At 41.8% G+C, this 12255-nt stretch overlaps 1 protein-coding gene across 1 annotated transcript in view; it reads right to left on the reverse strand.

Annotated features, from left to right (window-relative positions):
• Window positions 1-7476: 7476 nt before the first annotated feature.
• The window catches only part of kcnma1a (potassium large conductance calcium-activated channel, subfamily M, alpha member 1a), a 151432-nt gene continuing 146653 nt past the window's right edge, over window positions 7477-12255 (reverse strand). The window contains 1 exon segment of the mRNA XM_034237785.1: window positions 7477-12007. Coding sequence (XP_034093676.1) covers window positions 11986-12007 — 22 coding nt within the window. The 3' untranslated portion in view covers window positions 7477-11985.

The following is a 12255-nucleotide window of genomic DNA, read 5'->3' on the forward strand; positions in this document are numbered from 1 at the left end:
GCCACTGGCTGCACCCGACTTTTCTAGTACGAGGTGTGCCTATGGGTGCTGTCCTTTCACGGAAAGTGGTCACCACGGACGCATGTCTGACAGGTTGGGGAGGTATTTATGAAGGTCGCCCGGTGAGGGGTCTCTGGAGCAGAGACCTCCAGCGGGCGCACATAAATTACCTGGAGCTTTTAGCGGTGTTTCTCACCCTAAAACGCTTTCTGCCTTTCCTCAGGGGACATCACGTCCTCGTGAGGACAGACAATACGACCACAATATCGTATATTAACCGCCAAGGGGGTTTGCGTTCTCTCCAGTTACACACACTGGCGTGCAAACTTATCCTATGGAGCGGTAGACGTCTCCTCTCTCTGAGAGCGACGCACGTACCGGGAGTGAGGAACCTCGGGGCAGATCTACTGTCCAGAGGTATACCACTTTATGCAGACTGGACTCTACATCCAAGGATTGTGAGCCAGCTGTGGGTGCGTTACGGCAGAGCTGCGGTGGATCTGTTCTCATCGAAAGACAACGCTCAGTGTCAGCTGTTCTTTTCGATGCGCGATCTAAATGCACCGTTAGGCGTGGATGCACTCGCGCACGATTGGCCCCCGGGCCTTCTGTACGCGTTCCCACCCCTAGCTCTGATACCCCCAACTCTGGCCAGAGTGAGAGAGCAACGCCACACACTTATCCTGATAGCTCCGCACTGGCCAGCTATGTACTGGCTAGCGGAGATATATCAGCTGCTGTGCGGGCAGCCATGGCAGCTCCCACTACGCAGGGACATACTGTCCCAAGCGGGGGGGGCGATCTTTCACCCACACCCAGAGCGCTTGGCTCTATGGGCCTGGCCCGTGAGTGGCCCAACCCTACCTTTATCTTAAGGCGGTTGGTTCAGGTACCACATTTGACATTGAGGCATCCTCCCCGCCACTGTATTCCTCCGGGGAACAGCGGCCGGATTTGCCGTGTCCAGCCCGTGCTTTACGCACGTACAGGGACAGATCAAGGGTGCTTTGTCATAATGACCAACCCCTTGTGTCCTGGGCTAACCCTTATAAGGGCAAGCCTGTTACTAAGCAACGGCTCTCCCACTGGTTTGTGGAAGCAATTGCTTTGGGGCCCATACGAGTCAGAGTTCGCAGGCACCCTCGGGTCCGCAAGCTCTTTCGACTCAGGGTCTAGCTGCATCCTGGGCTCTGTCCAGGATGTCTCCCATCCAAGACATTGGTGCAGCGGCGAGCTGGTCCTCGCCGCTCACTTTTGTCCGCCTCTTAACAGGCTGGACGTTCTGTTCCCAGTGTGACTCAAGCAGTGCTGGGCACCTGGTTGAGTCAGAGCTCTACCTGTTAAGTTCTGGTTGGTTTGGTGATTTTCGAGATAAGCTCGTCTGACAATACGAGAGCTACAATTTCCCATAGTGAGACATCGAACGGAGTGTTATTAATGAGAACTATAGGTTACTTACGTAACCCCAGTTCTCAGAGTAACATGAAGTGAGATGTCTCACCAGACGGCCCTCCTTGCTATGGTGAAGCGAGAAGAGGTGCTTATTTTGAATGACGCATGCGTCGTGGCGCAAGCTACTTATAGGGGGTGAATTCCCTGATACTGACGTCAAGATCACCAGCCAATCAGGATTGGCGTAATGAGATTGATGCTTTTGTTTGCTCCGCGATGAGGCGCATCCCATAGTGAGACATCTCACTTCATGTTACTCTGAGAACTGGGGTTACGTAAGTAACCTATAGTTTTGGAGCTTAACCCAACCGACTAGGCCAGTGTTGTGAATGGACAAATAGAGCCCCGTCACAATATTAAAAACAGGATTAACTGGTAGCAGCTTTCTAAGTGCTTGCAACAACATGCTAAAAAGACATGTACAAAATAGTTTATACAGTATGCTGAAGTTTAGCATCTATAATATTTACATTGTTCAGCGTCATAGTTTAACATTTGGTGACTAGCACCAACACAAAGAAACAACTTAAGTCCAATTAGAACGATATTAGTTTTGAAGGTATTTGTGGTCATAAAGCAAAATATTATTCAAACCTCATGATATACATGGTCTATTTCCACCATGATAATGTCTGTACAAAATTGCTTGGCATGAGTTATTTGACTTTGGATCTAAACCAGAATTGTGCTGGAAGTTGTTTGAAAGTAGAGTTCTCACAACAAACTATACAAATCATTCACCATTTAAAATATGCATATGTTGATTCAATGCCAACAGCACAAAATATTGAGTTTCTCACTAGAGTTAGTTTGGATGTCCCTGAGCCAAAGGTGTATTGGTTGTTATGCTTCTTCCTCTCAATGTGTGGGTAAAATTCAGCCGTGAACCTTCGCATTTGGGTATTAGCAATGTTTTCTTTTTCTCTCTCAGACAGGCTGATAGGCCTAACCTTGTCTGTCTCTCCAAACATATTGATTAGCCTGTGAGAAGAGAGAGGGTATACTTGAAGCAATACACTTCCTACTAATAGCATCCCATTGTTTGACAAAAGTTTTTTGAAGCATTAATTGCATCTGAAGATTGCAGAGGAAAATGATCTGGCTTTGAACAAATAGTAAAAATGGTTGGGAATATCAGAAAGATGGTTTGCAACATGGCAACCCAAGCTGCCTGATATGATAACACAATTTTGATTCCGTGTTAAAGCGCCAGGTACAATGACAGCTTGATAGTGTTTGTGTGTCAGATAGAAAATCCAACATCAGTGATGGGCTGAGACGAAGATTAGCCAACTTTTCCAGAAGAAAACAAATTTCAAATGGCAGTGTCAGGCAGAAAAAAAGAGAAGCGCCAACCTCTGTGCCTTTGTTGTTCTCCTTTAATTCTGTTAATCGCCCCCAGGTAAAGATTAGCTGCTCTTGCCAATTTAATTCAGCCTCAAATGATGCTGCTACAAGGTCACTTTTTCTTTTCTTCCTCTCTTCCTCTGTGTCTTTATCCTCCCCCTCCTTGCCCAACCCCCCCCTCCCATCCCATCTCCCTCTCCTCCATTTCTCTTTCCTAGAGCAGGATTGAGTTGTCATGTAGTTCTAATAGGCAGCACAGGGAATCATTAGTCCACCTCGGCTCCCTGACTGATGGGTATTTCACTCCAATCATCTGAGTACCGTGCGTGTGTTTGTGTAGGTGTGTGTACGAGCGTGGTGTACTCCCGCTATACACACACACACACACACACACACACACACACACACACACACACACACACACACACACACACACACACACACACACACACACACACACCACACACACACACACACACACACACACACACACACACACACACACACACACACACACACACACACACACACACACACACACACACACACACACACACACACACACACACACACACACACGTCTTCCCCCCCCCAACCACCACAGCATTACGCGCCTACTGCTATTGACGGAGTGTCAGAGCTGAGGGGAGATGTCTTAATCAACTTGGACACACTGGGCATTGATTTGACAAGCTGCTGTAATGACCTTCTTGTTTGCGTAAAGGATCACTGTTTATCTGGGCCACAACTGATGTGCTGAGCATGCCTCATTGTCATGGAAACTATTATCACGGCTGAATTGGGAAGGGGCTCACTCTGCGGATCGCTTTATTTCTCTCTCTGTCACAAGCACACTGTCTCTAATGCACACATGTGGCCACACATATTGATATGTTTGCTACGTGAACTTTCCATGTATGTGCTTGTGCTTGAATGTGAGGTATAACACCCCCAGTCTAAATCGTCAGGGGTCAAAGGGAAAGGCTATAATTGGTGTCAACATCTTTTTACATCAATGTTATGGAAATCATTACAGACTGATGGATTAACTGAGACTGAGAAGGCTCAATAATCCCAAGACAGCCGTTTCATTTACCTGCCTCCAAGCTCTTTGGGAAAATTATTTTAAACGTTGTAGCTCATTGATTTACTAAGTGACCCATAATGACATCTAAAATGGATAGTTTATTCTCAAAGGGAAATTAAAAAGACACACATTTAAAAAAAAAAATGATAATGTTTTTCTAAGCATTACATTTTGTATCACTCTCCTCCTTGATCTGATGTCAGGCCTTATATTAGAGGCTATATGACATAGATTTGTTTTCATATGAATTATGACCTATCAGCCAGTACCTGTTTAAAGATAAAGAGAAAGATTGCCTTTGTGTTCATGCTCTAACTCATGGACGGTGTTGTGCTCCATCACCTGGTTCATGGCCACAGGCACACCCTGCTGCCTGACGAAGAAGACACTCTGCTGAGTCGATTTGCAGGGATCTCAGGTTCAGGGTGCTGTCAGCTTCTGTCAGGGCAATCAGCAACACTCAGCCTCCCCTGAATAGCCCGCACAGCAGACGGTAAATATTATTGGCATTCTGACACCCTCTCGCTGCGACCAAGTGTGTAAAATTGTTAATAAGGAGCATGATGGGGCCTCTGCATGCTGTCGTGAGAATGGAAAAGCTTGCTCTTGTTGGCAATTATCCAAATAACAGGATGAGGACAGGTGATTTAAGTCCTTAGCAGAGTGGTGGAGAGGTTTGTTTTGGCAGGCAGGAAGTGAGGAAAAGTCACAGAGGTCACATGGTAAACATTGTCCTTGTGCTATCCATCAATATAACTCCTTGTAAAATGTACCCCTTGTATGCACTGTTTGGAAAAATTGCTGAAGACACTGTCCAGAGACGAGGCACTTCAACACTTGAGGGCCAGTCTACATTATATATGATAGTCATCTTAACAGTACTAAAGCAAGTAAAGGTTGTTGGTGTGTCAGTGTTAAGTATGGCAGAGAACGAGCTGCTTGTTTACTGAATTCCACTGTTATTAGTTATTTCTATGCGTCCCCCTGAAAGTCTCAATGTGACACTGCGATAAGGCAAACAGTATTCCTCCCCTTGCATATAGCACGTTAGTCATTACTTTTAAAGGCATGGTATCTCCAAGTCGCAGAAGGACACGTTGATAGCAGAATAAAGTACACAATCGTAAACGTTCATGCCAGTGTTTCTCACTGTATGATTACATTTTTATGGTTCATATTCTGATATGGCTTGTTTTTGCTGCCGGTGTCAAAGCAATGAGACAGGCCCAGAGGTGGCATTTCTCCTTTGTTTTATGGGGGGAGAGATGCTGAGAGGAGAGTCCTGCTCGGTTTTGTTCGGTAAACACACTGCCAAGTTAAATGGCTGATCAATCAATTTCAGTGGGATCGATCTGCATCAGTTCTGCCTGCATGCACACACCCGGAGCCACTTTATTGTAAATCAATCATTTTGAAAACAACTCACAGAGGGGCCCGTCCTCACTAACAAGCCATCAATTCCAGCTGCCTGTGTAGCACCCTTATCAGGCCACAAATCAAATGCCACACAAACATCTGCTCCATTTCCATCGCTTTCCCCCTCTGCCTCGCTCTGTCTTTTACCCCCGCTCTGTCCCCGCCGCTTGTCGTGTTTTGATGGTGTGTCTAGCGGGGAGAAGAGAGGAGATGCTGCGAATCTTCACCACACACCACTTAAGATAACCCAAGGGTAATAGTGTTTGCACATTTGAGAGAGAAATGAGGACAAATGCCAGGGTGGGTCATACATTCCCCTTCTGACCGGCTGTTTGACGTTGGAGTGTGAAATTGCACACTTCAGCTGAGGAGGAGGAGGAGTGGGCAGGGCCCAGAGACTCATGAGATGTCTACTGATTTCTAGCTATGAGAGAGGAGTGGGTCAGTGTCTGAAAAGTCATCCTGCCTCATCATAACACCTCCGAATTGGTGCTGCTTATGATGTTTGAAGGATTCTCCAGAGATATATCTCAGTACCCTTGACAGCAGAGACAGTGTTAAGAGCAGTGTATCTAGAAGCCGATTATTTCAGTTGGAAAATTGCTGCAGTACATAAAGGTTAAATATATTTGGGTCTGTTTATTGGCATGCTTACGGCAGTTCAGGCCATTGGAGATGTTAAAGCTCCAACATGCAAAAGATAACTTTCTTAATATAACATTTGCCCCTGGAATAACTGGATCTGTTATCCACATTAGGTTGCCAAGCATCTCGATTTTATTGCGAAACATTCACATATCCCTGACACGACGGCAAAGAGAGATACCTGATATGATGTCCTTCGCTCATCCACTGTCATCGTCTCCATGGAGATATACGAGCCAATGTGATTCCAATGCTATTCCTACCCATCACTGTGGATCCCTGTTGATTGACAGTCTGACAGGTGAAAGTGATGGAGCAGCTAATAGCATGTCAGTTAATGTAAATCAAGACTAATGCCAGCCTCAAAGGATAAGCGGATTGGCGGTGTGACTTGGACCGTGGGGTCACCGACCCCTCCGCAGGGTGGGGATTGGTAAAATACAATAAACATTTATCTCAGGGTCCCCATGGTGATAGTCAAGGTCAGGCACTGGGTCTCCTGCAATTTCACAGTACCTGTCTATTGTATATACACCGTAAAGTGGAGAAGTGACATGCATACCACTGATCCTTCTCATGCTTTTTGATGTGATTGTACAGTATATACATTTTTTTGATGAATTGATAGCTATTATCCGTTTTAACTGGAAGTTCTCAGATCTGAGGCGTATAGGCCTCACAAACATCATCTTTTTTAAATGAGCCATGAGGCCCTTTATGAACATGTTTCAGCCAGTAATGTAGTAAGTAATCGTTTTTAGTACGTTTTTGTTTTTATTTTTTCTATCGAGTGATTTACGTTTAAAGAGGGCAGGGCTCGGTAAGCAAAAAGTGATGTCATAAACATCGGGATGAAGATACATTTATAAATGGGATGACTTGTTGTGCCTGTATCTTAATCATTATAAAGCGTATCACATATAATAGTTTTTAATTACATTTTTTTTAAAACATAATATACTAGACATTCTTTATAAAAATATTTTTGACATACTCTATGAGCTTTTTGAACATACTATACTATGAACTTTTTCATAAAACTTTGACATCCTAAACTTTATTACATTTTTTTTGAAGACATACATTTCATTAAGTATTTTTATTAATTTCTATACTATGACTTTATTCATGACTTTTTCACAACAAAATATCATATTACTTTTTTCTTTCATTTCTTTTTTACAAACTATACAATGACATTTTTTCATTAAGTTTTTTTATATACTGTATAGACTATACTATGACCTTTTCATGGAATTTTTAAGATGGACAATTATTACTAGTGTATGACATTTCATATGACTTTTCTATGGACAAATATATTATGATGAGATTATTAATAAAAGGTTATGGTATACAATACTATTCCTTTTTTTTTTTTTTTTTAAATATGAAGTAAAATGACCTACATTTTTATCCTAAATACATGTATTATAGATACTCTGACGATTGGAACGTTACTGAGGGAGCACAATAACAGAAGAAAAAACATTTCTTTGTGATTGAAATAAAACAGGAGAGTTTCCAGGTTTAGAACACAAATACATCCATTTTAATTTGAGAAAATACAAAAAGAAACCATGTACAATCTATGTACAAACTTTTTGTACAAGACAGTATATTTATCAGCAGATGATATTTGACAGAGTCAGGTAGATCAACTCAGCACCATCAAATAATCCTTTTATCCGTCATATTCAGAACACATCCAAACTAATTAGACTGCTATGTCAAACTCCTATTTGCTGCGATGATGATCTGTGTATTTACGCAAAAGCATTGTCCTGAATTATTTTCCTGAACTGATAGGCAACCAAAAAAATAAACAAAAATTGCAACTTTTCTTTAAAAAAACAACAAAAAAATTGCTGAATGCAATTTTAATGTATTGTTAAGACTTGAGACCCACGTCCCATCCCAATAAGTAGTATATGTTCTATTATATCTAGTACAATTCCCAGCAAATAAGTTATTATATCCATCCTTTACAGCAAAAAATAGATTAACAAAAATAATGCAACATACTGTAACAATAACGTATGACGCATCATAGTCTTTGATTTGTTCAGTGGACACAACACGTGATGTTACAGGCATGTGCCCCTATGTGCATCTTTCAGTCATCCATATCTAACTACACTACATAACACAACCTGATAACCCAGCACACAGTAGAGACAATATGTGTGGTTTGACAACTGGGGCTGCTATCTGTGCCCCAGCTGCCTCTCAGGCTTCCTGAATGCCACTTTTCGCTATAGTGGGACTTTATATGGGCCCTCCTCTTGACCTTTTGCGCTGCCTGGCACTATACTGGCATGGAGGCATTGATGGCTTGGATGTTCTCCATGCCAGTATAAGAGACCGTTCTCACACTGGAAAACACTTGGACTCAGCTCCCTCAGAGTGAGCTTTTGTCCCTGAATGACTGAAGGATGCTTGCTAAACTAAACTCTTCATGGCACTTCAAAAAACACTCTAAAAAACTTTAGAGGTATACAATGCAAAAACCTAAAACATCTAATAGAGACATATGACAAGGTTTAGGAAGGAGAGACATCTCAGTCCAGTGTTATGAATAATGCCAGTCTGAATGAGTCGCACGATGATGGTTCAGGTAGAAAAAGCACAGTAATCAAGTGTTATGAAACAAATGGTGCATTACTTTGAGAGTTTCTTGTTAATGCCAGTTTGCAGCATGTACCGTTTTATTTCTGAACAATGCTATGTTTAAGTAACTCATAAAATACTCTGTAAACAAAAAAGAAGCAGTTGTGACAGATGACATGCTGAAAAAATGGAATGTAAACCTTGTAAGAATGCAAAGTAATAAAAACAGGAAAATTAAGGATGCTCTCTCTTTTAAAACCTCTGCTGAATTGGTGCTACCTTACATCTTAGCGATGGCTGATTAATCAAATTTCTATGTTTCCTACTAGAGTACTTTCCCAGAAAAATCCAGGATCTTTCATTTTCAAAATACACATTTGTCTTTTTTTGTTAACATAACAATCAGTTTGTCGATTCTATGTATAAGTCATTGCTATTATCAAATGTTAATAGTTCCTTACTGTTCAGGCTAGCAATTATGCAATTAAGAACCCAATTAAACATACATTTTACTCACATATTTTTTGAAAAGAAATCTATATGCTACAAAGTGTGACAACGATGTAATCACAGTTCAAAAGTTCACTTTAGGACGATGTGTATGAGGCTTCAGTATAGTTGCACCACATCCAAAAGACTGATATTTAAGCTCAGATCATTTTGTTTGAAAAATAAATGTGGTTTATATAATGGGTGAATTCAATTTACACAAACATATTTAGCACAATATTATGTTCTTTTTCCAAATGTTCTTTTAGATTTACTTCAACTTTACAGCATCTAGAGGAGAATCACCGCATTAAACAGACAGCTTCTCACTGTCATATTTAAAATGATATTTTGTGGAAAACACCGGCACACTGTGCTTTAGTGTACACACTCTTCCTCATCACGAGGGACCTAATTTAGGTCAAACAATGAAGGTCATTCAGTTCTGGCCTGCGCACAGAGGGAGCGACTCTATTATCTTCTTGTTATTATTACTACTCTGATCTTCTCTTCAGCTAACTACAACATTTACCCCCTAACACATCATTACTGTTCACCTTTCTTTCTTTCTGCGTGTTCGCAGCAAGGGATGCCTAGTATCAGACACATTATTTTGTAGATACGACTCATCTGTTGCGACTAAAAGACGTTCCAGATGAGACTTAATCTATGTCTGCAAGGACTCAACAGAGCTGAGCTGCCAGGCTGAAGATGGTGGTTTCACAATGCAAGCTAGTCTAAGCTTTATTGGCTCCAGAGTGATGCAGTTTGTTATCGAGGGGCAGGACGAAAAATGAAACATTTTGTTTTAGTATGATGTGAAAAAATGGTGATATAGTCAAACACAATATTCTTTGATATGTAATTGTAATAAAGATATTATTTGAGTCTTTTTTTCTCTCCCATAGTACTCTTACATGGTTATTCTATAGAAAAATAAGTATAAATCGATTATGTTTATGGATACAAAATAATTATGTTTAAATGTATAAGTCCACCTACATATTTGCATGACATTTATGTATCAGGAGTACAAGGCTCAAGCCTCCATCCTCCATCTCTATCACATCTGGGTTTGGATCCGTATGGCCTAAACAAGTGCAAAATACACGCTCGTGTTGTCACAGGCTAGCATAAAGAACACTGGTTCCTCGTCAGTATCCTTATTGGCAGTCTGTGGTATTGTTGCATTTCACCCCAACTATTTTTGAGCATTTCCCCATGTTAGAGAAACGGACATAGCAGCTTAACTCCTGAGAGTTTTGAGGCGTGTGACATCTGGATTGGCTACAGAGAACATCCAAGCTCTTTACTGCCTCTGTGCCAACCCTGTGCCAGGCAGCATTGATCAAAGGAGGACCCATTGATGCCCACTTTATGCGATATGTGGCATTTCCTTCCTCAGACATTGACTTTTTGTAACAGACATAACATTCAGAAAATACACCACTCTTCTTTGTGATCCCACAATTTTCACAGCAAAGCGTTAACGGTGGGCACGCAGCTGCTGTCCGCATTAGCTCAAGGATAGTTGGGGAATTTGGTTTGTTTTTGATGCAACAATATCATTTTAGTTTTAGATCCAAACCCATCTGATTCCTCTACTGTTTGTTTTTCTACCATGACTTTCATTTTAGAGCAAAGACCCCACATGCTGCTCCTCTAAAAGGTGCACCAACACATACAAAGCGATGGAACAGATGATCACAACGAGTGGCTGTGATGCACACGCGCAGACACACACACACACACACACACACACACACACACACTCACACACAGCGTGCATATAATGTAAATGCTCCTGAACGCATGAAGCTAAGGGTAGGTTGTTTCAAATCCTTCCCATGTTTTCAGGTTGATCAACTGCACTGTATCCGTTATAGAGGGGGCTCAGGCACATATCATGCGATAGGAGCTTAAAACAGAGTCACAGGCTTCATGATCGGACATATCAGCAGAAGACATTTAGGTACAGGGTTCTCCTTAGTCGGCACACACCAACACCGCACCGTTTTTCGAGTTTTCAGACTACTGTTTTGCAAGACGATTTTCTTCTGCAGGACTGGAATGCTCTCACTTAACATGACAAGTCAACGGTGAAGTAGCAAACCTTAAGCAATGACATGATGTATAACAACCTAAGAAGATTAGTATGCCTTCAAAGCAGCCCTCCTCCCTCTTCTTTCCTTCCGTCATCTCCTCAGCGACAATTTATTGAGGGGGAATCTGGTGGTTCCAGTTGTTCCGACAAAAGAAACTTGTTCAGTTTTAGTGCAAATAGAACAGAAGCAGACAGGAGATATGAAGTCGGTGAACCCAGCTGGTTAGACGTAATGCATCATGGGCGGATCTTTGGGAGATGATATGATCAGTTTATCGCCGCAACCCTCATCCTCCAAGAACCAGTCACCTTAGCAATGGAGTCTGGTCACACGAAGAGGTGAACTATTGCAAAGAATTACAGGAAGTACTCTCTTTTTTTTGTCAACTCTTAAAATAATTCCAAAAAGTGCTAGGAGGAAGGGGCTGTACAATCCTTATTTGATTGTCATTATGTACATCACTATGGATACATTAATAAATAAAACAAAGTCCAAGATCATGGAAGTAACATTAAAAGGTATACACATAGGAGGTCCCTTTCCAGTTTGGGTTTTTGTCCAACCCTTGATTTTAACAATGAGTGAAGAGAAATGTGTCAGTCTTCAACATCCCTGTCACCATCATCATCACCATCAATCCTCCATGGGTGATCTTCTATCTCCTTTGAAAGAGCGTACAGATGTCTGGAGGGAAAACCCTGTGTTCAGCATTCATCTTCAACTTCTCTGATCGGTGGAATCAGACTACTAGTGGATTTGTATTGGTTGACTTGGTTGGCCATGTGAGTGCTCATGGGCTTGATCTGAATGTTCCGTGGGTATGCATTTTCTGGTTCATCTGTAAACCATTTCTTTTCTGGTGGCGAGAGAGGAAGAAGAGAAGACAGAGTTAGTTTGAAAAGTAAGGAACTTTGGATGACTTAAAAACCATACTGCCTCAGTTTAAGTGGTACATTTGCATGGCATTCTTTGTGATTAGCATCAAACTGTGAGGTCCAGGTTTAGTCGGTTTTCTGGAGCACTGAGCCATTTTGACATTTATGGTGGGATTGTGTAATCAAATACAGATGTGTAAATTGATTGATAGATTAATTTCTGAAGTAT

The sequence above is a fragment of the Gymnodraco acuticeps genome, unplaced genomic scaffold (assembly GCF_902827175.1).
Source record: "Gymnodraco acuticeps unplaced genomic scaffold, fGymAcu1.1, whole genome shotgun sequence".
In the NCBI taxonomy this organism is placed as follows: domain Eukaryota; kingdom Metazoa; phylum Chordata; class Actinopteri; order Perciformes; family Bathydraconidae; genus Gymnodraco; species Gymnodraco acuticeps.